We start from the raw sequence: 26,790 nt of genomic DNA, 5'->3' as shown, positions 1-26,790 counted from the left end.
TCCTGGCTGAATCCAGCACAGTGTAGAACACGGGTCTTACCAGCGTTAGCCAATGCATTAGCAGCATTCCCTAAGCGACAGCTGTACATCGGGAGCAGCAGCCAGCTCCTCCAGGCAAACGAGTCATGCACAGACCACACAGATGCGGGTAGTGAAGCCAGAGACCACCTCACTACTACAGGGAGCTACTTCTGAATAGATTTTTGGTTTATTTAATGGTTTTTACTGTCTGTCACCCCACAGCCCAGCTGGCGAACTCCAACCCTACAGCTTTAGGGAACACACGATCTCCTGTAAGACCAAGAAACACGCAGCACCACGCTAACGGTTTTAAGTTAACCAGTCAGCCGTCCCCATCAGAGCATCTCAGGCAAACTTATGCCTGAGCCGCAGATGTTGCGCGATTCAGCGCCGCAGGTAACCATTCACGGGAGCAAAACAAAAAGCCCGCGGAGCCAATGAAACTTGACCCGTAATTTAGGTGAGCTGGCAAGAGAGGTACAAGCAGCTTCCGGGTGGCAAAAATGAAGGCTTACCTAGCCGCAGGAAGGAGAAAAAGTAGAGCCAGAACAGGCAGAGAATCGGAGCTGCAAGGGCCTGGTTCACAGCTGCGACGTGCATCTTCTTCTCCAGCTTGGCAGGGAGATAGGCGTAGAAAAGGTTGTAACGGTCAACCATGTGCTTCAGGAGGATGTATATTAAACCTAGAAGGAAAAGAGGGAGAGCCCGGGGTTGTGGAAGACTCAGTAAGAACCAGCAATTCTGTGAGGAGATCTACACTTAACCAAGGGACTGAAAATCTCGATACCGATGGTGGACACAGCCCAAATATGACTACGGCACGGCTGCCTGACAGCAGCGTGCTCCTACGGTTGCTGCACCCCCAGCCCAAGTCCCCCAGGGTCTCCCCATCCCTCACCCTCTCCACGCGCTTCTCTGCGGCACCACTTGTGCTCCCCCAGAACCCAGAGCTCCTTCCTGGTGCTGGCACAAAGGCTGAAAGGGTAGGGAAGGCTCGGTAACTCCTCCCCCTCCGCACTGGTAAGGAAGAAAGGTCTGACCGTGGCTCAGCGCCTCCCCCTCAGCCTTCGAGAGGTTCATGACTGGATTTCGAGGCAGCAATTTCTTACTCCCAATAAAAAAAGCCAGTTACAGCTGTGACAGCTATTAATTGCGACAGCTCTGACATGCAGTAGCACATTCAGATATTTACAACTGCATGCAAAACGAAACATAAATAAACATCAAGTACAATGTTACTAAAAATTGGCCACATTCTCCCTATAATAAGGTTGTTGATTAAAACCAATTCTGAACAATATCTAATTTAGCTAATTATGTTGTATCTAGCTCCCTGAAATTTTGGATTAGAAAAGGAAAATACCAACTATATAAAATGATTTAGTACTACTTATGCCTGATAAACAGGTTCCCAGAGTGGAAATATCGGTAGCGGCTGAAATGACTCTTTACACATAATTCTTATGAGAGTCCAGAATCTCTGTGAATGAAAGATGCAATAAAATAAGATGTGTGTCATGTCACAGTCGCTGGACAACCATCCACGAGTTCCAGACAGATTACAAGTTCTTGCACACCCAAACAGGATTTAATGGCTGGTTCAGGAAGAAGAAAGTAGTCAAGACAACTTAAGGCAGAAATACTAAGTTTTGTTCACGGGACAGAGCTAAACCAACTAAGAAAAACATCCCAAAAAAAAGGAAGTCTATGACTCCAAGATCTTCTCAGGGTCCTTGGACTGCAGCTCTGCCTACACCACAGGGCAGGCTGTGCTTCACCCACATGCCCTGAACTCCCAGTTGACTGGTTTTCCAAGCCAGCAAATCTACCAGAGCAACAGCACCTCCTTCCCCAGCCAAGGGGCAGCTATGGCGTTCACCAAGACCATGTCCCAGCAAGCACATCGTTAGGTCACATCCCTGGGGTCAGGACCACAGAGCATCCGGCCGTCCACAGCACAGTGGTGACTGCAGCCCCTGACCTACCACACTCCAACCTGAGAAATGAAACCAAGCATCTAGACATGAAATTCAACTTCTAAAGGCAGTACAAGAGAGAAGTAATTCACCACCTTCTGCCCTGTTTTTCCACAGGAAGGGAAGGAAACTCGGATCCAAGTCCTAAGGTTTATCAGCATTTGAACTGAACTAAGAACGCAGGACCAGGCCTTCCCTCACGCCCCCATCGCACTCGCACGGCGCCCACGGCTCGTCGGAAAACTCACCGAAGGGGACGATGATGGGACACGTAATGCTATAGGCCATGATGACAGTGAACACGCACAACATCCAGGCGTACATAGCTCCAAATTCATATTCAAAGGCTTGTTGCTGGGAACAAAAAGACCAAAACAGCCAAAACTCTCCCGTCATCCATCGGCATGTCACGAGTTAAGAAGAGATGCACTAAAGAACAACTCACCTTCCCTTACTCTCTGCCTACAAGAGATCTGTTATTTCCCCAAGAGCCGTAAGTGTTGTAATCAGAGACACGAGGCATTATGCGGTTTAAGCATCTCTACTCACAGAAAACAGGCTGCTTCTTTCACAGCCTTAAAGCAGTTTCTCAGGGAATCTGTTTTCATCTACAAGAACCAACTACTCAAACACGCAAGGCAGAAAATAATTGTGCCAAGCTCAGAACATCCACCTCCCTGCATATTCCATTGAATCTGTACCGTTCCTTGTGTTGGCTTTCCCAGTAAGGAAAGCTCAAGATATCAAAGCTTTGGTGTGGTCAGCATTCCCACATTTTCCTCTTGGGATGAGGAAATCAATATAAATTGTTTCAATCAGAGCAAGGGGTAATATGCTACTGTTACAGAAGTCAAAGTTTAAAAGAATTTTTTAAAAATGGAGCCCACTCACCCATAAAAAGAAAAAAAAGAGGAGGGGGAGCTATATACAGGCTAAAGTTCCCATTGTAACACCTGGAATTTCAAGCTGCAAGCCAACACATCATCTGGAAGTAAAAGTCTGCAACTTAAAATGGAATACAGGTCTCCCCCTCTCCAAAAAAAAAAAAAAAAGAAGAGATAATAGTTAATGGGATGAAGGAAGGGAGCTCCCACTGTTTATGATAAGGATCGGTCATTTAACTGCCCCTTACTAAGCTGGGGCTCTAATACCTGCTTAATATTTTTCCTTTCCGCTGTGGACTTGGCCATTATCATGCGTATGGTGTAAAGGATGAGGCCGGGCAGGCGCAGCAGCTCCATCCCATTGCCAACGAATGCAGAGGCAATCACATAGTTCACAAAGAAGGCTCCCTGGTCAGGCAAAAAGACACATCTGCAAGGAAAGACATCGGGCACTGACTGGAAAGCAGACAAGCAAATAGGGATCCATTGTATATATGTACATATCCTCTATCGCCTTTGGAAATCTCTTACCACAGAGATAAGCACTGGGCACTGTAAGAATTGGCTAAAAGGCTTCTAATTAAGTGTAGTATTCTGTAAGAGCCTGGCTGAGCTGCAGCTTGGAAGAGGAATCAAGGCCAGGCTGGATGAGGCTTTGAGCAACCTGGTCTAGTGGAAGGTGTCCCTGCCCATGGCAGGGGGGGTGGAACGGGATGGTCTGTGAGGTCCCTTCCAACCCAAACCCTTCGGTGACTCCATGATTCTAAGAGGAATGAACTGTTCATGAAAAGATGGGTGGCTGATGGCAGAGAAGAGCATCATTTAATGTCTGCAACAGTAACCCCAGAATAGATAAGACTGCAGTAGATTTTCTCTCCTAGCTTAGCGTCCTGATCATTCCATTCCAGTCTTTCCCTCCAGCCACAGTCACAAGGGCTTACAGTAACCAGTATCTGCAAGTTGGCAATGCTGGTGTAAAAACTCTCACGCTTCTTAAAATCAAAAGTGAATGGATTTCAGAAAGAGAACTGCTGCAGCTACTTGGTTTCACTGTAATCCTTGGGAACGTCCCCCGTCCACAATACGCAACAATCCTCAGTACATTTCCTGGTCCCCCCTTACCTGCATCATATCATTCTGACCTCCTGACTTCTACAGAATTCGTAAGGTTTTGGGAAAATAACTGTCTCTTTATTGAATGTCTGCATACAGTAGCTAGCAGGAAAGAAAGTATGGATGCCCTCAGAGCAAAACCACTTGCATTCTCCTCCCAAAAGCTCCATATCATCCCACAGGTTCCCATCCCCAAGCAAATTTTAATAAACATTAACCAAGGTCAGTCAACAGAGAGAAAAACCCCAAGTCCTAAGTATTCCTTTAGTAAAGGGTTGTGAATACTTACTCCAGCCTAACTGCAGAATCAGACGATTCTCTGTCAAACAGCCAGCGGAAAAAGAAATCAAGGCTGGAAGAAAGATGGTGAATGGAATTCAGCCTCCGGCAGCTTAGTACTGTGTAAAACTGCTTCTCTTTTAAGTAGTTCAGAGCAGGACAGTGGATAGAGACAATGTAATCAAATCATCTGAACACTACTTTATCACAGTTACTGACAGTCAGAAATAGGAAAAATGATACAGAACCAAACCCAGCAGAAATATCTACTTCCTACCAGAGTTGTAATGATTTATGTTTAGCAGCTCTGTAGACAGGGCAGATTCCCTGGCTAACCCGGTCACGGGTAACAGTCACATACTGCAAAGGAGGAAAGAAAAGGACCAGTACAACTGAAGTAAAAGCCAGTGAGGAAAGCGGGTTCTCGGCTGCGATGGGGGTATGGGCAGCTTTCAGTTAGTCGTGGGTCTTACAAGGTCTGACATTTCCCTGCAAAAAGGAAAGTCAGCCTTTGGCAACTTTTAAGGGCTATGAGGTCCCCAGAGGAAAAATGAGCATTGCAATCTAATGCGTAACAACATCATAAGCATACACACTGGAGGGAGTGAGGGTGCATCAACTATACCTCAACCAGCAACTAGGAAACAGAAGTAAGTTGTCTCGTGTGATAAAAACACTCAGAACATTACTGCGTTAAACTATGATTCTTTACCTGGTCAGACCAAGGGAGGGCAGAATCAGTACCATGAAGATCAAAAATATGTAGACTTTATGCATCATTATCCTGTTCTCTGCAGACCTACCAACATAAAAAGTCACTGAGTAAGAAAGTCATACGCAAGACTTCCACACATGAAGGGCCTTGCCCTGAGAATGTCAAATTTCCAGCTTCCCCTATCGTATCACATTACTACAAGACACTCACAAAACGAACATCTGCGAGACATTCACTAATTTGGACCAAGCAGGCTCCCAGTATCCTCCTGGGCAAAGACCACAGCTCTGAAGGCTAATCCAGACTCTGGGTTAGCATCACCGCAGGCCTGCACCAGGAGCACGGGGATGTGTGACAATCACTGCTGGTCTCTCATCCAACGACACATCTCGCAACAGCCTGCGAACAACCCACTTGGAGTGGTACACCCAGAGAGATTAGACAGTTCCGGAAAGTGTGCCAGTGCCGAGAAACTGGACACGTAGGCTACTCGACTGTCCTTTCCAAGTGTCTCGTCTTTGGGAACAACTGACACTACCAGCGACACGCTGTTGCCAGAAAAGCGCAGCGATGCTATAACCAGTTCAGGCTGTTAAAGGTGGTACCTGAGAGGGCATTAACACCCCAGAGGTTCTACTGTAGGATCACGCAGACCCCGGGCACTGTGGGACGTATCAGTGTAACTATACTGAGGTTTGAAATCAGATCTGTGATCTCTAGGGACTTTAGAAAAGCTACTTCAACTGACTGAGAAGGGCTCAGAGTTCACGTGTCTTGTGCAACTACCAAAAAACCCCCGAAGTTGATGAAAAGCATACAACTGATGAATAAATGGTAGATCCTGGACACAGTGTCTTACAAGGGAATAGGACAAAAAAAATGACAAAGTCCCCAAAAATTGTCCTTAGAATATAAAGCCAAACGAAAAACGGCTGCAAGCGTTACGGAAGAAGACTGAAGTTGAGTGAAGCTGAGATTCAGCGTGCAGCATCATGCTCTTATCTGCCTGTAGGTAAACTGGGGATGAAACCTGGTGTGCCAAACCAAGCCGTGCTGAGTTCTCCAAGTCAGCAGCGCGTCACCACGCTTGACGTCTCCGCACTGGTCGTGTCTGAAAAATCTTGCATCAACACGTCTGCCGGACCTTGGTCCCACAGGTCTTCCCAGATCACCACCAACACCAAGTGAGCTGTGCACAGGAGCCGCATCGGACTGTTTCTCTCCCACAAAGCAACAGAGAGATGGATGCCCTGTTTCTAAGCAGCACACCAGCAGTTGGCGCGCTTTCTGTTGAGGTAGGATTCTGGGGGGCTGTGATGTTCTCAGTGAGCAAATCACATGGCCAGATGACACTTGCTGTGCTGATTGCAAGTTACTTCAGCTCCAAAGGGTTGGTTATAACATTAGAAAGAGATGAGAGCATGACATTCCCTGCTGTGAGAGGTCTGTGGATTTAAGAGCTCCATGAAAGATAATCACTTTCTCCGCTTATTTTAGTTAATTCAGCTGATGAGACCAAAACAGAGGAAAATCTCACTTACTTTGTCCAGTGGGACTCCAGCAAAGTTGAGTAATAGACAATTGTTGGTAGCAAAGCTGAGAAGGACCAGAGCAAGAGCGTTGGGAAAAACTGACTGACGATGGGATTCTAGCGGAAGGAAAAAAGGGTAAGTGTTAAAAGCATTTCAGTGCAGCTGTGCTAGAACAGAGACTGCAATATTTTTCTTTTTGTAAATGACAGCAGGTTGGACTGTGGAAATTATATTCAGGCGGTCTTAAAACGAGCGAGTGCTCAGTACTGGTGTGACAGACAAAAAACAAGAGTAGGATTGGGAATCAGATTCCACGACAGCGAAGTCTCACACGCATTTTTTACGTGGTTTACGTTAGCTTAGGAAAGTATTTAAAATGAACAGTTTGCAAGAGACTTCAGCTGCAAACTAGGCCCGGATGTACCTGCCATCCTGTTTTGAATCTGAAAAGCAAAATAAAGCCATGGCATTTTACTTCAGAGTTTAAAATCTGAATGCCCCCTCTGTCATCATGAATATCAAAATGCAAGTTGGACTTGAAATTCCTTTTTTGGCAAAGGTTTTTGATTACAAAATCTGGAATTATGTAAGTTTGGAGTGCAAGCTTTCACTACAAACAAATAAGAGAGTCATAGTAATACAAAGTTTCAGATTAAATGACTTCAGCCTATAACAAGGAACAAAAGAGGACTAAAGCCCTGTTTCTGGATGCACGCTTTTTATCGCCAGTTATGTAAAACAATCCTGAGAATTTCAACTGAATTTGGCTTAGATGTTGTTTCTTCGTCTTACTATACGGCCGTCAGTTTATTGGCACTTTGGTCTGACACACAGCCACACCCAGACACGTGGGGATACTCACGTTAAGGTAGTGAATGGGTTTAGTGACATTGAACTTGTCCATGGTCGAGATGATGATGGAAGGAGTAGTGAGAAAAAACAGCACAATAAAAAGGAGCAGATTAATGCAAGCCCATCTGAACCACCATTTCAGTCCACGCACGGAAAGGTTTTTCCTGAAAAAAGGACATAAAACCAAGAAGTAAGCATTTGCTGTTAAAAAAAACCAAAACCAAACAAAACCATACATACTCTCTGTCCAGTAACAGGTGGCACTGCTTTTTCTACACTGAACTTCTGTAGTCCCAAAATTATGGGAGAAAGCTTCAGTTCTAGTTGCTATTCTATTAGAAAGAAAGAAAACCGTGCAGCCTTTCTTGAACGGTAACATAAATCGGCGCTTGCAGAAGAACATTTTTAGTCTTTCATAACACAAACACAACGTCTAGCACAGTCAAGGTTTGGGATGAAACACTTCCACCGTTGAACAATACGGAAGTACAAGAAGAGACAGAGATAGAAGAAGATACAGAGAATTTCTGCAAGGAGAATAGCTAAAGAGGCAGAATCTACCAAGAAACTGCGATTTGAAATAATCATTAGACACGCCTGCGTCCCTTCCTGCCACATGAAAACAGCAAGCACGGCTCTTAAACAGGTAAAGTTCTCAAATGTTATCTAAAAAGGTTCCCAAAAGGACTGGAATGATTGGAACCCCAGGCAAAGCCAAGTATTTAGAACAGAGAGAACAGGGACGCAGAGGCTCAGCAAGATCCCCAGTTACAACAACTCTTTTTGTGAGCCTAGATAAGTAACTTGGCAAATCCCTGCACCTCCTCTACTTCAAGGGTGAGGGGAGAGAGGAAAAACCCTCCTCTCCGAGATGTTTAGAAAAGCTCTGTAAGTGCTTCAACCCAGTGAGTCTCAATGATCACTGCCTGTGTCCGTAAGACATGCCTGACGGCAGGAAGAGGAAACGAAGCCCCCAGGCATGCAAGCGCCCTTTCCTGACAGGGGGAGATTAAGCTGACCCCACTTGGAAAGCAGCTTGCAAGAGATTTTTAATTCATGTCTCCAAAGGACACAGCTAAGAATCACGGCTGTTTGCTTTATGGTTAAAGATTCTGTACTTCCCTCTCAACTGCAGAACTGTAGCTCTAGAGAGAACCTCTCAATTATTAGAAATAACGGCACAGTCACCTTAAAAGTAAGTTCCTATTGAAGTCATTAGGGCAAAAAGGTGTCCTTGAAAAGCTAAAGTTACATACAGTAACTTGTGCACGTTTGTGTTGGGGTGATGGAAACATCACGACGAGTTTACTGTTACATGAACAGGGGATTATACTGACCCCCCCCTAAAGTTATTTGCAAAGCAACTGGAAAACGTTCAGTCATTTTGAGCATGACGGAAGGCAGCACAGGAACAGTTTAATTTCAAAAGCATTTCTCTATGTTCCAACACTCCCCTGTAAGCGGTGGGTAAAGTCTGGAAAACTTACTGGGTCGATAATAAGATGTTAGACAACAGATTTCAGAGAGTGGATGAAGTTACACTTGTGATGTGGCAGCTCAAAACCACACACACATACTTGGAGAATACGCAGCACTAGCACCAAGGAGCTCTCCTCAGCAGATATGCATTGACCTTAAAAAAGGGAAACACTGAGGCACAGATATCAATAAGCTGGCTTTTGGTTGGTTGTGGGTTGGGGTTTTTTGTTTAGTTAACAGGAACTGCAGGTACCAGATCTCTCGGGTGGCAAAACTCTAGTCAGTCTCCAAGAGGTTTCCCCAGAGTCAAAGAACACCAGTAACGGAAATAAAGATGCAGATCAGCCAAACCTGAACACTACACAAAGTTCATTTAGGGTGACAAAGGCACTCAGCCCCCCTCCCCTGTCCCCATTCTAAACTGACATTATCACCAACAGATGGATGCAGGGCAGGAATCTTACCAACAAATATTCTCAGGATAAGGAGCATACGTAACCTCCCAGTCTGATATGCACAGCTCCTTGCTGTAGGATGATGGCTGGGGTTCTCCTTTGCACTTAATACTCTGACATTTGCAAGCATTGAAGTCCTTAAGGATACTGTAAGGAAGAAAAAGAGGAGGAGGATTTTTCCAAAGTTTTACAGCTGAAAGCACTACATGTATCATGAGAAAGACTGGTGGGTGATAAGTGATAGCGATAAAGGGGTTTTTGTTTCGCGTAACCAGAGATCAAGACAGGACTCGGACAACAATGTAACATTATATTATGCACATAATGACCAAAGACAGTTACTACCACAGGCCTTTGAGATCTGAAAGTTGGAAACAAAAAGCAGTCTTGGTTTGAACTGTTCGGTGCTTCTACCAGCACGAACAACAGTAGTGACTTGTATTAAAAAAAAAAAAATTAAAATAAGAAATCAAAGCCTGAGAGCACTGGAAAAAAATAAAAAATATAGACAGCTGGTTCCCCAAACACCTCTTTGCGTAATAACAGCTGTTTTCAAACCAAAGCAGACTAAAAGATTAGTCTGCACTCTCATTTCATTACACTAGCATGAAAACTAGCCCATTTTGCCTTGAGTACCACTTCCCAGAAAATTTTTTATCATGCTGGTACTCTCACCGTTCAAAAATATCACCCTCTTTCACCCACTCCTAAAATAATCACAATACTTAATTTTGCCTTCTACTATTATGAGTTGATTGACAATTACTGCATTTAAACAGGCCCAGAATAAACGCTTTCAGAGAGTTCTCAGAACACAGCAACAGAAGTGCCAGGCGTACACTCGGAGACCGTACAGCTGCACGTGTGCGTCACTGTGCAAGAGAAGTTCCACGCCAGAGAACCTCTATCACACCAGCACGGAAACAGCCTGTGTTATATTTGAACAGGTAGGCTCCAAATCTCCTGAACGTGCTTCTCAGCTGTTGCTCTTAAAGAGAGCAGAGAACATGCACACCAACGCCAGAACACGCAAAAATAACCCCCAAACCCCAGATCCTTAACCTTACCAGAATTCAAGAAGTGATGTCAAACTGCCAGCGTCTTGCAGCAGCAAGTATTTAAGAAAGTTAATTATACTTTGACAGTTTATTTTTAAAAATACACACAGAGCAAGCTTTAGCACTACCACCAGCCATACTACTGAGCACCATCACTAACCAAGCTTCTCCAACCACCTGACTCCATGAACCTCCGTCCTGGCTTCCTGTTTCACCCATTCCATTCCAGGGCTCTGCTCCACAGAGCCCTCTAAGGCCACCAAATAACTTTCTAATTTGATGGTAGCCTCGACTTCACATGTAATTGAATCTAATTTTCCAGAAAACAGAGCTTCCCACATCCCTGCCAAGCCAAACAAACCAAAATCTTTTCAGTTCTTGGTAACTGTGCTCAGAGATGCCCGCAGTGCGACGGGGAACACGTGCCCAAGGAGAAACTACCCCACCAAACTCGGATACGACAAACTAGAATTTCTTTCTCGAGCCGCTAAGCAGCGCTTATTTCTTCTTTCAGTTTTACATCTTAAAATGTTACTTCATGCTCTAGAGTCTGTAAATACAGCGTGCAACATTGCAAAATTAGAAAGGGGGCAGATTTCATCACCTACAATCACTACTCAGTTAAAAAGCAGCAAGCAAAACTTCCTCCAGCACCTCAAATTCTTGCAAGGAATTCTATACCCTGGACCTCCTTGGGGAAAACTAAAAAAAACCCCTGAAAGACTGGCTCTCTGACGTGACTTGAAGGTCAAATGGGTGCAATTTAAGCCAGAGAAGCTACGAAGAATTGAAAAGGGGTTTTGCACTATTGTTGCAATCCGAATATTATCCTGTTCCCCTTCACCCACTCAGTGTCAGTAAAAGATGCTCACGAAGTGCCAACAGGAAAACGGGAGCTTGCGTGCATTTTCACTAGAGAGGAGTACTGAGTGCTGAGCGACTGCGGACAGCAGGCCCACGCTGGTGTCTACAAAAACAGGTACGCGACACGCAATGCGTCACCCATTGTCTACGGCCAGGACAGTCACTGGCCCTACGCTGCTGAGAAGGCTAACGAGCAGTGTAATTTGCACCCACCGCAACAGTTTGGTAATTGGACTGTTCGAACAGTAGAAAAATGGGTAAATCAGTAACTCCTAAGCACGAGCCAATTAGTCTGTCCCAGTATTAATCTACACTGATAGACGGGATCCCGTGCAGGAGAGAAAGGCTCCTTAACCCAATAACCATCCAGAGCCACGTAGCCCCTCAGGCACCCTCTGCACTGGAAGCACACAGGCTAAACACACACTTACAGAAAAACTTACCGGACAGCAAAACAGACCAAATCCACAGGGTGGTGGAGCGGAAGAAAGGAAGAAGAACCAACATAAGCAAACAAGCAACACGGAGAGGACATCAGCTTTACTATTACAGTTAAAAGAGAACAAACAAGACAGCAGGCACAACTTACTAGGTTGCCATGGATTTCTCTTGAAATGTTACAAAGGCCATTCCCAGCGGGTTATTATGAACAGCTTGTTCCTCTTTTAAATATTCTTCCATCAGTTCATTTTTAACTTTGGTATAATAATCTACAGCATCCTCCTGTTGGGAAATGGATGACCATTACACTCAAGTACCTGAGGGCTAATATCTTCATTAAAATCGAGTCTCTCTCCCTTCCACAAATTACAGATCACACCGCAACATGCAGGCAAAGAGGAAGTTTTTTCTTCTTGTACTTTGTTTTTGGCGCTAAGATTACATTTCAAAAGTTTGGGGGAATTCCTTCTCCGCCCAATGCAAGACCATGAAGGATGAGCTATCTGCAAGAAACCAAGAATTTTCTGAGGCCCAACGAGACGTCACGCAAAAGCTGTTTTCCACTCTTCCAGCCACCTCCGCAGGCACAACCGAAACCGAACACAGTCTCTTACCCTTTCACATCCCCTCGTTTCGCAACAGCAGAACTGACCGCATGGCTTAGGGTTGATTTGGACCCGCTTGCCGTACTTCTGATGCAGGTGTTCATAGTAAGTCAGGCTTTTTTCTGCCTGTTTTCTGGACAGAAAAATACATCCATAACATTTTGCAAGAAAACGGTATCAACAGCAAGCTTAAGAATAAAAACCCTGAGAGAAAAAGTCGTGTCAAGGACTGATAAGTTAATCGGTCACCAAAGATACTCATATACGTTATTTTGGCTGCTTAGTATAACTTTATTTTCAAGCCTGTAATAGCACTATACAGCCTACAACCTGTACTAAGGTTCCAGGAAAAAAAGCAATGTATAGCCCCAGAAGAGCAGACTTTTCTCTCCTGTGACCAGCACCTCCAGCCAAAGAAGCAGGTCTCCAGAGCTATTAACAGTTGTGTTTTCCACTTTGCACTGACAATAATTAAATAACTATATACATACATAATCAGCCAGTCAAAGCTTATGCAACGCACAACATGCCACACCTACAAGAAATGGGCTGAACCCCACAACTCACCTTAAAACACAGCTGAATCTAACTGAAGTCCAGACCAGAACTTAAGAGCAAAATTCATTCCTAGTATGTGCAAGCTTAGTAGCACTGGTATATGTCGATTAAGGACTGGCAAAGCATTTTTTTCTGAACCGGGGTAGGTGACAAAACCAAGTACCTTTTTTTGAAGAGATAAATAAGCTTGGCTACATCATAACACAGCTGGACCTCCAGCACCGTGCAGGTCGGGTAGGCAGCACTGAAAGGAAGCAGTAGGTGAGCGCAGCCAGAACAGAAAGCGCAATGAAGAAACTGTTGCCAAGAGCATCACTGATGTGTAACTGACATCTCAATCACTCATTTAATTTCTCAATGAGGTACCCGAGCGGAGAGTCAGTTTTAATACGAGATGTGCACCATTATTCCCAAGCAAAGGCCATGTGGGAGCATGAATGAGAAGTGTGGATACACAGGTGCTTTCTTGGATTCTAATTTTAAGATCTGCTAACTAACTTCATTGAAATATAGTCTCTTCTCAATTGTTTTTGAGGAGTAAGATACGGTTTTAGAAGACAAATACTATAATCTTAATTTTAAACAATGCAAGGGTCAAAAAAAAAAACCAAACCCTTTCTGCTTGGGCAGGCGGAGGGTGTCCCTGCCCACGGCAGGGGGGTTGGAACTAGATGGTCTGTAAGGGCCCTTCCCACCCAAACCGTTCTGTGATTCTATGAACTGTAAATCTCCTGTTCCTAATGATACTACTCGAGCATGGAACTTACGTGAAATGGCCTTGTACTGTTTCTTCTCTTGCATTTTTTGGAAGACCAGTTATAAACAACGTGCACTTAACCTGCAAGAGAGAACGCAATTCCAATTTTGAGAAACCTCGCCTCGAAAGAGGAAACAAGAACTCGGGGAAGGCAGTGACACAGCACAGTTAGCTGTGCCGCAAGGAGGAAAAGGGAAATTTTGACAGGAGCTGCACCTATTCAAAACAACATCACGTTCACCTTCTACGTTGGTAGTAAGTTACACCAACATTTCACAAATCCCTCCCCAACCCCCTTCTCTCCACCCATTTTCACAATTCACTCTGTGGGGCTTTGCTTGCAGTGAATTCCTTCACACTTAGGTCACATTCCAACAAGCAGGAGGCATCTTAGCAATTGGGTTTTTTAGCATTACCCACTTGCAAACATGCCGTATGTTTGGGGGTTTTTTCCACCCCGATACAGAAACTTACTATGTTTTCTTCTTTGTAGGTGACATACTTCATGTGATGTCTCATGAAGACAACAGTCAGCAGCAGGTAAACAACAGCAAACACAGTGTGCAGCCAGAGAAGATTATTACTGTCGGACAAAAGGTTGTGGAATATGAGAAACAGGAAGAACTAACTGTCCAACTGATACAATTAGCCATCAAAATGCTAAGAAGATCAGAATATCTCATTAAGCACAAAACAAGACAAAAAGGTAGTTACACCTGCCTATGCGGATGCCTTGGACAGCCTTTAGGGTTAACAGGGAACAGACCACCAAGGGGAGATACTCCACGACATGGGCATTTTCAGGTAGCATTTGGCTTGCGCCTTCTCGTTCAGATGGCCATAGCATACACCATGCTGTTTGCTAAAATGTTGTTTATTGGCCTCATTGGCTACTGTGCTGAGTGCAAAACTGAACTCTCCTCAAACAAAATCCTTACTCAGACTGAAAACAGCCTAATACAGGGAGTAAATTCTGCTTCTCTCATAGCTCCCTCCTCAAAGCTTACAGAAGTTGTGTTCTTCAGTTTGGCAAAGAGCATTAATAATTACAATTAACCTAAATTACAGGGACCACTTTACAGATAAAAAAATCCAACCAAGCACAAAATCCCCACTAGTTACATGGACTCATAACATGGTTGAAAAACCCAAAGTGCACCAGCAGAAACTCTGCTGGTATCATGGATGGATGTGGACTGATGAAGTAATAAAACAGAAAAATCTGTCATCTTTACATTTCAGTTATTTTACAGACTGTTTTAAAAACACACAGAAGTATGGGAGCCATACGCACACACACAAATCTGATGTAGGGGAATTCAAACCATCCGGGTTACACATTCTAGTGAAGCTGTCAGCTTTATTTTCCTTCTGAAGTACGGTTTCTTTTAATGTGGAAATTTCTGAAAATAACATCGCTAGATGTGCAGTCATTAGCCAAGAGAAACGTTGTGGCATAAGAAGTAAGAGCTGAGAGCCAAGACTTCTTATCAGCACGCTAACGGCATAGCCTGAAGAGGAACGCATCCCAGCTTCGGTTGATGGAGCGTGAATAAGTAATGCCCACCCCACCAGCCACGCTGGGAGTATCAATTCCTGTGTTTGGAGACTGTAGCAGGAAACAGGCAGAAGCATAACGGTGCTCTGCAAGAATGACTTACCCAGTCTGTAGGTTTGCTATAGTTGTTCTTCCAAAACTATAGGGATCTTTATCTGAGAAGAAAAAGTAGGATAGTTAACTGGTGCAACATTCACGTGCAAACTGTCACAAAGTCAGCTTTTATTTTTTACTAAATGCTGAGCATGTTTATTGTTACCAATATTTAGAATCATAAATCAGTGCTGGTTTACACTGCACTTTAAAGTTGGAAAAAAGCCCTAGGAACATACCACATTCAACCCATCAAGAGCAGTAATAGATCACTAAAAAACTGAATAACAGATCTTTGCAACAGTTCTCTTTCTCCCTCCAACCTCCCTTCATGTCCATTAACAACACTGTTTAGGGATTTGAACGTATTTCCTTCACATATTTATGCCATCTTCACTGAATTCTCATCTCAAGTTTTTTAAACTTCATTAATTCAGTGCTGACAAAACAGTTCCGATACCCTCACGAAGGTCAGAAACAAGAGTTTATATGACACTGTTTCTCTAGACTGCCAAGTATTTTTAAAAACGATAATGCAAGTGAATGAAAATTGACTACGTGTTCACAAAGGAAAGAGCGCTAAGTGTATCTGGAAAGGTAAACAGTCTTCTGGCACAGACTTAAACCACACCGCTAATTAAGTCATCACAACAGAGAGAACGGCAAATGCACAGAACAAAAAATACGATGGAAGGGGAGGAAGAAGGGGAGAGACACTAAAAGTTCATGTTTGGTTTTTCAGCTGTATTTCTTAGCATCACAAAAGTTAATGCAAGAAAACAGAAGCTGTATTCTCTGGCTTTAGAAGGCCAGGCATACCCTGCCACCTGAATTAACAGAAAGCAGCTATTGGTACCCAAAATACTACAACTTTTATCTAATTGTCTTTGGAAAACGACAGTGCACACAAATTGACACGTATCACAAACCCCATTTTGGTATACACATAGAGGTGGTAACTAAGAGAACGTAGTTCCCTCTTCTGCCTAAGTTCTTTGAAGGCACCACCACCTCCCTCTTTACTTTATGAAGGAGGTGAAGACAGCAACTAGGGCACCAGTTGTGCTGGATTTGATCCTGGAACACTAGGGATGCTGGGTGCGAACACAGAAGTGGAAAGCAAAAGAAGTGACTGTGAAGCAATAAAGGGTCCTTTGAAATAACACAAAAAGAAATGCAAAGAAGAGGAAAAAATGAGCAGCTGTGGTCTTTAAGGCAGAAGATATTGATATTAATATAAACAGTGAATTACTAAGAAAGAGCTCATAAAAGGGAAGCCAGAGATGGCAGTTCCACAAAGAAACAGTACTAAAGGCACAACGTATCCCATTACAGGCGAGGGCTAAGTCACAGGGCTCTTTAAAACACAAGTAGGAGTAAACTGAAAACAAGAACTAGGCCACACCATTAAGGACAATAAAATAAATTATAGGGACAAAGATCAGCAAGATCAGTACACCAAATACGACACAATTGCTGTGGCGTAAGAACAAACAACACAAAACATGAGCAACTACTCCTGCTTGGGAGCTCCTGGGAGAACCAAGCAAATTACTGCTCTTTTTGCAGGTCTGTTCACCAGGGTGATCAACTACGAACAACCCTGTAAACATGACCTTGACGAGGAGGATACAAGGCCAGGTACAAAACGGGCTTACAAGGGCTCATTATCAAAAATGGAAGAATGTTTAAGGAGGGTTTAACAGAGTTCTCTCCACCACTATTCCCATTAGCAACCTGAACGGCAGGCTAGAGGACACACTTATTCTATTTGTTAAGGGTGAGTTAATGGTGGGAAGAGGCGGGTGTCACACTGGCAGACATAAGCAGGACTAGGCTGCAAGAAACGTGAACTAATTCTTTGTCAAGTCAGCACTGACAAAGCCTCAGCGAGAAGATCTGTCCAGTTTTGAGATGCAAACCAAGACAGAAAGGAACAACGGGAGACAGCCTAGCTAGATTAAAAAAGCGTTTAAAGGATGGCTGATGATTTTATGATCAGCCAAATATAAAACAGTTCACATTAATGACCGAATTAACTGGTCTGGTTTATCAAAAAGAGAAAAAAAGCACAGGTGATAATCCTCAAGCAGCTAAAAAGATACTGCAAAAAGGAAAAGAATAATCTATTTTCCCCAGTGACAGGTCAAAAAATAAGGACTTTAAATTGCAACAAGAGAGTTTCAGACTAGCCACTAAAAACTGGTTTCTCAGCTGCAAAGGCAGTTTCCATTAGCAATCACCACCAATAAAAACCATAAACTGTTACAAAGTTTACAAAAATTAAAAAATCCTAAAAGCTCTTACGGTGATATAACACACAAAATTCTTCTCAGAACAGAAAAAAAAGATTTCTTACCAAGCAGATCACCCGAGAGGTTGACAGGTAATATGACACACACAGACAAAATGCTGACAGCGATCAACAAACAGATGATGTGCCGCTGGAAGGCAAGGTAATGTATGGCATCTTCACCGCACCTCTCGTGGATCTCGTCATCGCTGCATCATAGGCAGAAAAGCACATGGTCAGTCTACTCAGTACCTTTGGGGTTTCGGGGGGTAGTTTTTGAACATCCATGGATTTCTCAGTCTCCCAGTGACAGCTCCATCAAGCCCTATTGGTTTTCAACATGGTGTGTTCTTTCACACATAGATCTAAGTTATAAAAGTGTCTTTCTTGTGTAGTATCACCATACAAAAACTGGCGTGAGGGAATGTAAGATGGAAACAAGTAATCTGAAAAGCAAATATAAATACCAGCTCTCTTTTTATCAGCCTAAAAGACGCCAGTTGTTTGCTGTGACCTCCTGCTTTATGACCGTCACAAGGTGTTCCGTCTAGCTCTCCAACTTTAAGATCCCACTGTGACTGTGATCACTCACGTCCATAAAGGGCCCCCGTGAGGAAAATTACAGCAGAATCACCTTAGTCTTATGACACACAGTTAAAAGAAGATATTGATAGGCTTTGGAATAAACTCCCATTGCTTATCCATTAAAATGGGAGTTGTTGAAAAAGGAAGGAACTGAACTAGCAAAACCAGGGAGACAGGCTCACTGCCCCTTTGTTGTTCCAATGTATTCAAGCTAGAAATTAACATTTTAAAAATCATGATTTACTACAGCCCAAGAAATATAAAGGACAAATACCACACCTCTAACGCTCAGTTTCTGGGAAAAAGTCGGATGGGCTTTTCCTAGTGAGTCAATTCCAGCCCCAACGAAACCACCAGCTCTCCACAGAAACCCTTGCAGGCAAAGCCCATTTCCTGCCCAGGGCCTTGCTGGCTTCAAACAGGAGAACACCCACACAGTACTCTTGGACGGGTAAAAGCCCAGAGCCTAGTTATCAGCTCAGAATCCATATAAACGCCATAGATCCACTTCGGGTCAAACACTGTCCCAAGGTCAGGAAGTCCCTGGGCTGCCAGCAGGAGGACGACTGCATTCTGGAGAAGTATTCCCATAAGCTGACCTTGTCCTCCTATTCTTTCTGCACCCCACCAGAGGCCCCTGTGTCACTGTTTGTATTAAATCTACTCAGGGGAAAGGGGAAAAAAAATATGCAATCCAGCCCCTTTTTTAATTAAAAAAGGAGCAAAGGAAACCACAGCTCACTATTTCTGTTTCACATACTCACTGCATTCGAAAAGCTGCTGTCATCCAAGAACAAAACCCCTGCAAAAGAAGAAAGAAGTGTTCAGGAGCTAGCACACAAAACCTGTAAAATTAAGAAGCGTTTCTTTTAAGCCAACCTCCCAGCTAAAAAGCTGGAAGTCTGTTGCTCCAAAATCATCTAGAAACAAATGGAGAAATATCGAATATTCTACACACTTCTCACAGGGTGCTTTGTATTTTGTCTTCAGAGACTATTTAAGGGTTTTTTTATCACTTGCACATTTCATAGAATCACAGAATGGGTTGGGAGGGACCTTACAGACCATTTAGTTCAACCTCCCAATTTATTTATTTAACACCTTCCTATTTATCTTGCTTATTTATCCTATTTATTCCTACTTATATTACCTATTTATCACTTCTTGAATTTATATAAGCACGCCCAAATCCCTAGGAGCAGAAGCCAAGATTGAGGCTTCTAAGGAATTTTTTTAAATGGATTTTTTTTGAGCAGAAAAGGCAATTACTTTTTCAAGACCATTTCCAGTGACTGTGCAATTTCAAGGATAAACTCCACAAGAGTCTAATACAAGTTAATCAGTAGTTAGCAACAACACCGTGATTACATTAACAGAAAGGCTTCTTACACAGGTTTGCAAATCCTCCTATGAAACTTCACAGCAGAGATCATGTCTCACCGCATGTCCCAGTATGGTTCAAAACCAAATAAAAATCCTTCTTTCAAGTGAATAGCATCCAACCAGAGAGACACATTTTTATTCAACAGCTTCAATGACAAAGTTGCTTTAGGGTCTTAAAAAAGATGAAGAAAACTACAGGAACAGCAGAGCAATCCTGATCAAACAGCAGTTTGCTTTTGATGCTCACACAGTTATTTAGTTGAAAGGCTAGATTATTGAGTTGATGCATATATAAAATGTTAAAACGTAGGCCGGCACCGATAGACAACTCTCACATGGTTCACTCTGAAGCTGCGACGTAAAACGAGAGAGATGTACGAATTCAAAGATTCCAGAGAGACCACGGAAGGAACCAATTTGAAGTCTGGCCAAAAAATTATCTTCCACTCCAAAACAGTTTTAATATTAAAAGTACACGGCACGATTGCTTGCATCCAGCTTTCTCAACTTTGCAAGGAAAACAGTGTACTGTAAAGCAGCCTTCCAGTACCAGAAGGGGCCTACAAGGAAGCTGGGGGGGGACTTTTTACAAGGGCCTGTAGTGACAGGACAAGGGGTAACGGGTTTAAATTGAAAGTGGGGAGGTTTAGATTAGATATCAGGAAGAAGGTCTTCCTGGAGAGGGTGGTGAGGCACTGGAACAGGTTGCCCAGAGGATCTGTGGACGCCCCATCCCTGGAAGTGTTCAAGGCCAGGCTGGATGAGGCTTTGAGCAACCTGGTCTAGAGGAAGGTGTCCCTGCCCATGGCAGGGGGGTTGGAACTAGATGGTCTGTGAGGGCCCTTCCAACCCAAACCCTTCTGTGATTCTATGAAAGAACATCCAGGTATTATGTGCATTGTGAACACAACGTAACATTTTGAACTGTTATTTAAGTACAAATTATTTACCAGTCTTTTATCTCCTCCTCCCCCTTCCAAACTAACATATAGTCCCTCTCCTAATTAAAGAAAAAGTTACTTAAAAATGACACATATCATACCGGTTTATGATATGGCAACAGTTTGTCAGGAAAAGGAGAGAGATTATGTATGGTTCTGTAAAAACACCTAAACAACGCGTTACTAATTTTTGCACATTATGGTCTTCCAGGGCAATGACTGGTTCACTGGGCTAGGCGGAATGACAAATTAGAACCGATCCCATTCAGTGGTTTACACTGAAACTCTAGAATACTTACCCTGTCATATTCAAGATCTTCAGGTACCGATGACGACGTTGACAATCGGTTGTATCTCGATTCACTGAAATATATTAAACGATGCTTTTAAGTACCTTTAATAACAGGTGATGGAATTCCACAGAATTATTTCAACTTTAACCATTCTGAAGTAACTAAGGGACGTAGTTTCACTTGTGACAGCTGTGATTTTCACCCTGTAACATGTGCTTAATTACAGAAACTCGCGCTATGTCTCACGCTGAAAAGGGAAGATGTGTGAGCTCCTGACGCGGGAGCATATAACTGAATGAGAAAGGAAACGACGTTTTATTGGAATATTGAAACCGCCGTAACGTGGGAGAATGCAACACGGGTTCAGAAGCCTGGCAAGAATCGGATCTGCAAGCCAGCTTCCTGTTCAGACAGTCCTCATTGCAAGACATCACCTCTTTTCCCTCCACCTTTCTTCCTTGATCTTAGAGCCACTACAGGGGGTTTCTCCGCCCAATTCAATCCCCTACTCGCGAGGCCGTCCCCTCACACAAACCGAGAAACCTTTAGAGACTCTGCAGCCCTCAAAACTAGCAGAGCACCTGTTCGCAGTTTGTTGCTAAACAGAAATGCTGCAGTGCTGATGTGCCCATAATTAAAGGACAATACAAGCTAAAATGAAGTGTGTTCACAGGTGTATCTGTAACAATTTTGACCTAGCTGGCTCGGGTCACAGTCCTGCAGGGACAATAACAGGCTCCTCGGTGTCTGACTGCTCAAGGACCTGTTAGTCCCACACAGGCCTCCTCAGCCTGCATGGAAGCCCACACCAGAGCACCTTCATTCTTGCTGCCTCAGCTAGCTGGATTAAAGCTGCCTCAGTATTGCCCACCTTTTTTTTCGCCATCTACTTTCCACAATTTTACATGGATTATGCCTAAAACCACATTTTGACTCCTTTCCTGTTGCTTAGTTGTGAATTTGCCACAACTTAGGTGCCACCTTCATAAACAGACCACTAGCTTTTAAACATCCCAAGACATCATCCTGCAGAAATAATATTTAAAAAAAAAAAAATAATCAAAAGCTCATTTGCATTATTACTCAAAATCAGTTGAGAATTTCAGAAACCTGCAAAGACACATTTATTTTTTATTTTTAAACCCTTCAGAAATATTATGATACGGCTGCATAGGGAGCTTTGGGAAGATACTGGGCTTGAGCCAAGATAAAGAAAATAGTTCATATCCTTCTATCACACAAACAGAGAGTAAATATCAAGGTGTAGGTATGTGACATGTTAGCAAACAAGCAGCCTATTTCCTTACCTCCACTTCCTTAACCAACAACTGCAGCATGAAATTCATGACCACGGCAAACGCACAACTTTATTACTGACACTGCAAGGAGGAACTCTGAGTGGGATGTATTTAACAAAAAGCACCACGAGGACATTTTTACCAAACCATAGAATCACAGAATGGTTTGGGTTGGAAGGGCCCTTACAGACCATCTAGTTCCAACCCCCCTGCCATGGGCAGGGACACCTTCCACTAGACCAGGTTGCTCCAAGCCTCATCCAGCCTGGCCTTGAACACTTCCAGGGATGGGCCATCCACAGCTTCTCTGGGCAGCCTGTTCCAGTATGAGCATGTAACTACAAACACATGTAATTAAAATAAATGCACTTAAATTTAAGCCCTATTTACTGTACTTACTTCCACATTCCCCCAATGGTTTCAACAAATCAGCCTGATTGCCTTTTTTACCTTTCAACTTCTGACACCAGAGCAACGCGACCGTAGTCCCAGAATCTCTTTCTTATAATGGAAAACAGCAATATTAAAATCTAGAAAACAAAACCAAAGATCTTTGAATGTTTATTTTTCCACTTCATAATAATTATTCTTAGGTGTGTAGGAACTGTCAAACAACCCTGTCCTAGCTCCTAAACCAACTGTCCTATGTTAAGCAACCCAGTGCCACAGACCAGCGTGTCTGGGACCAAAGGGCCAGAACACCTGCCTTCCTGCTCCCATTTATAAAGCAGAGCTGCATGCAAAAATACTCCTGATGGCAAGCGTATGAAGGTTTGTGACAGGAAAAGCAGCAAGTCGTACTTGAGAGGAAGTAAAAACTTTCCTAAATACACCTTTACCATCGTTCATTACTTGATGACCAGAACTAGGATGGAAGACTTGCCATTTTATTTTATTTTTCAACAGTGATGTGAACAGGCTGTAGGGGGCTCAACTGTTTTCTCAAGTATGAGAAGTACTTTTATCCTCAGCAAAAGCAATATTACTATAACTCATAAAAGCCAGAAATTTGCATTTAATCTCTGCAATGTATTTTTATCTTTTTTTATTTTCACTCTGTGAAAGAGGACAAGAAAACAAACAACCCACACACCCCCCCATGTATTTCATAGATGCATTTTTCTTTTCTTCTTAGAGAAACAAGCTGTTCTGTACGAAGCAATGACGCAGAAGTAACAAGGCCTGTTTTCTATGCATATGCAGCACACGCCCTCACCTTCCAGTCCCTCCTACATCCCATATTTGTTTGGCTAGAAAGTGGTGCAAGTGATGTAACTTACTTGGATCTATGCAAATACCAGCTGGCCAGCCAGGATACATGTCTAAGATTATTTACGTGCCAAGATGACACCGCTAATTTCCGCATTTCACAATGAATAAAGCCTTCTTATAATAACCTTCCTCCCAACAGGGAATGTTAATTCAGATCTTTTCTCCTTCATCTGGCCATTAAACTTCAGGCAACCAGGAATTTCAAGATAGCAAGTTCTCTAGGCATTTTGACAACTCCAGTTGAAATTAGCTCGTGTATTCTACAGTTATTAGGAGGAACTGCCAGACAAAAATGGGAAGGCAATGCAATATAAATACCTCACTTCCTTAGGAAGCAAGCCTAGAAATAATATTCAGAAACCCATCAACTGACAGTTACTAAAGGGATCTGCAGTAAACATGTCATGAATGTAGGAATACAGGAGTTGCTACATAAATTCCAGTACTCGGTACTTGGAGAGGAGCCTTCTGCATTGCATCTAAATATCTACCTAATGCAGTCTGAGAGGAGGATTCAACAGAAAGGAACTCAAAAGCAGAGACTCAGTATCTTAAAATTCTACAACAGCTTTTAAAAAAAAAAAAAACAAAACAAAAAACCAAAACCACAAACCCACGAATAGTAGTCCCCCCAAATGCTCCAATTAAACCTTATTAAGTGCTGTGCAATCATTCACACTGAGCAGTAAATATCCTCCATCCTCAGAAAATGGATTTACGGTAGCGTGCGGGATACACCAAATCAGCAGCAAAGAATGCCACTACATAACTTTTAGGAATATCCTCCACATTCCTACAGAACAACCAGCTCAGACCTCACACAGGTAGTTTTAAGTTTCCCCACAGCAGCTTTCTAGAACTCAGGAACTATGTGATCCCTTTAGTCTCATTTTACTACCTGAAACCTCCCTTATCAGGCCAAGCCCAGAGCTACGACTCTTCTTCTGAAAGCTTAAAACCAGGTAGACCAAACCTACAGAAATAACCCTCAGTTTTATTGGAGCCTCGGGTCTCTAGACCAGCTCCAGTTTTGAAGCCTCCAGACCAGCAACTGATCCCATTCCTCTTTTGGACAGGACTGAGCTGATCAGTGCATTATTTCCTTGATGGCTTCATGAAATTTAACTTAAAAATATGTGAAGAAACAGATTTTCCATATTGTATTTCCTTTTGAAAAACAATCGAGTTAGTGATGGTGTTCCCCTCCTGAAAAGGTGCCCAGTACTTAAAACCAGAGCAGGGAAAAAAGAGTTATTGCAGTTAAGGGAAAACACAGAAAGTTGAGGTACCACTACAAAGCCCACAATGTCCCCACATTGTCTCCTGTGGTATTGCACCCTCTCTACATCTACACATCCAACATACAGTGACCCCGTCATCCCACGTGTATGTGAACCTTTACCAATACTTGGGAAGTGCTCTGATGTTCCCAGGATGCCCTTAGCACATTTCTTATTCTGAAGATTCTCAGAAAAATACCCCTACCTGATAAATAAGAGAATTCTAAACAATCTAACTTTTGAAAAGGCCAGAAGGATTTTCAGTACAAGAAACAGAAACTGTGCTTACAAAGAAGAAGGTTACGTCAAGCAGCAGGACAGTTGGGATTCCACCAAAAGTTACTCCTTGGAGCACTGTGCTTCCCCGGGCAGTGCTGTAGCAGTACGTCTCATTTGTTGAGTTGAAAGGTGCACTTCTATTCCAGTAGTAGACTAGATGAGAATGTCCAAAACCCAGAAAAAAGAAAGGGTTCATCTTGGGTTTCCCTTAAAAAATAATAATAATAAAAAAAAGTGAAACAACCATGTGAAAAGCCTGTCTGGTGTTTGAGTTTTACTAACGTTATGAAAAGTGAACAAAGATTCAACCAGGAAACTACTTCAGAAGCAAAGTCATATTTGACAATCTTTATTTCACAATAACTGACAAGCTCGGTCAGTGGCAGTGCCCATGCAGGAATTCCAGACATCTAACCACCCGTGTCCTCTACGGGCATCCCAAGAAGACCACAGAAGACCCACACAAAACAAACTTCTCTATCTTCTAATCTACAACGTCAAACTACTTATTCCTGCCTGGATTCCGATTCTAGGAGTAACACAGGGCATTAGATATTCCAACAACAGTCACTTGAAGATTCTGCTCCTAGGTGATGAGCACGTGTGAATGCACCAGCTTGTGAACTCTGTATCCAAGTGTCAAGACCTTGAGATTATTAACAAATTCACCACTAATTCCACAGAGAAGAACTACTACATGAATACACATGCTCCTCTCTGTTCTTGGAATACCGTGTGATTTTCCTTTTTTTCCCAATTCAACTGAAACAACAGCAGAGTAATTACAGTATAACACAAACAAGAAAGAACAAGGAATATTTCTCATTTTCTAAGAGAACAGCCATCCACCTCATTTTAGTCAAGTGACCTGCTCAGGTAATAGAGTAACATACAAGAATGCACAAGATCCGGCCATTGATACAAAGGTCTTCTTATCAGGGCAGGGAATTGCTCACTTATTTTGGGGCTTTCCACTTAAACCTTTCTTTTCCTGGATCTTAGTAACTTGATGACCCCCACACGCTTTGGACAAAAGCATGCCTCGTGCAGAACACACTTCTGACTGAAAAACTCAGAAAGAAAGCATAGCCCCAAAATTTTATCCTTTGAAAGAAAGTATTGTAGGACCTCATCCCACAGGTCCAGGGACACTACTTTCGGGATACTGTGCCTCTGTAAAAGGAATGCACATGTCTCTGACGGCAGTGCTACACTGGATGCTGAAAACAAAACAAAACCAAGAGCATGAGTAACTACAAGTTCTCCCTTTAAAGAGCAGAAAACCAGCATTTACTCAGTGCTGCGCTGTGGGATACAGGAGGGAAGAAATTTTAGAAATTTTGTCCCAACTCACATGTTTCATCACAGGAAAAAACCCAACACACCCAACAGAAACCACACACAGAATTTGTGCCGTGAACGTGTCCTCGCTTTCTGAGGATTGAAATTTGGTGCTGACAGGAGAGAGAGCATTTTTTAACATGTTTTGGAAGCCTTCTTCGCAACAACCCCAGAAACCGCGCGCTAAATTTTAAGCGACGCACTGGATCTTGTCAGACACCGTTCAAGTCCTGCAGGCTGTTATTTTTAAGTAAGCCGGCTCTCAGGAAGATAACGAGGAGGGCAAGACCTCCCCACGGGTGGAGCAACTACACGAGTGGGCACCAAGTAGCACGTCGCGGCCTTCCCAGGGAGGGCGAGCACCACGACGGGTCCACAAACGAGCAACCGCCTCCCTCACCCGGGCTGGGACCCCGACCGCCACCCCGGGAGACCGGGGCTGGCAGGGCCGGGCTTCCCAGGCAGCACAGCGGGAAACCCCAGGGCTCCTAACTCCCCTGGGCAAGGAGGACGTGCAGGGGCCAGCCCCCTGCCCTGGAGGGGACGTCCCGGCAGGGAGGGGACGCCCCCGGGGCCGCCCGCTCC

General features: G+C 43.5%; 1 protein-coding gene across 1 annotated transcript; it reads right to left on the bottom strand.

Annotated features, from left to right (window-relative positions):
- Window positions 1–536: 536 nt before the first annotated feature.
- On the bottom strand, window positions 537–25,060 carry TMEM63A (transmembrane protein 63A; the record flags this gene model as incomplete). Its single annotated transcript, XM_010154358.1, has 19 exons — window positions 24,875–25,060; window positions 22,484–22,563; window positions 20,742–20,805; window positions 18,883–18,920; window positions 17,600–17,742; window positions 15,251–15,302; window positions 14,064–14,172; window positions 13,600–13,670; window positions 12,996–13,076; window positions 12,284–12,407; window positions 11,818–11,951; window positions 9,316–9,453; window positions 7,383–7,536; window positions 6,530–6,636; window positions 4,986–5,072; window positions 4,284–4,346; window positions 3,149–3,311; window positions 2,246–2,351; window positions 537–704 (listed from the first exon to the last, which is right to left on the bottom strand). Coding segments are annotated over exons 1-19 (2,068 nt in total), but the record flags the coding sequence as incomplete, so codon positions are not given.
- Window positions 25,061–26,790: the final 1,730 nt, after the last annotated feature.

Source organism: Eurypyga helias, unplaced genomic scaffold (assembly GCF_000690775.1).
Source record: "Eurypyga helias isolate BGI_N326 unplaced genomic scaffold, ASM69077v1 scaffold8736, whole genome shotgun sequence".
Taxonomy (NCBI): domain Eukaryota; kingdom Metazoa; phylum Chordata; class Aves; order Eurypygiformes; family Eurypygidae; genus Eurypyga; species Eurypyga helias.
This window is presented reverse-complemented; position numbering and strand designations above follow the sequence as displayed.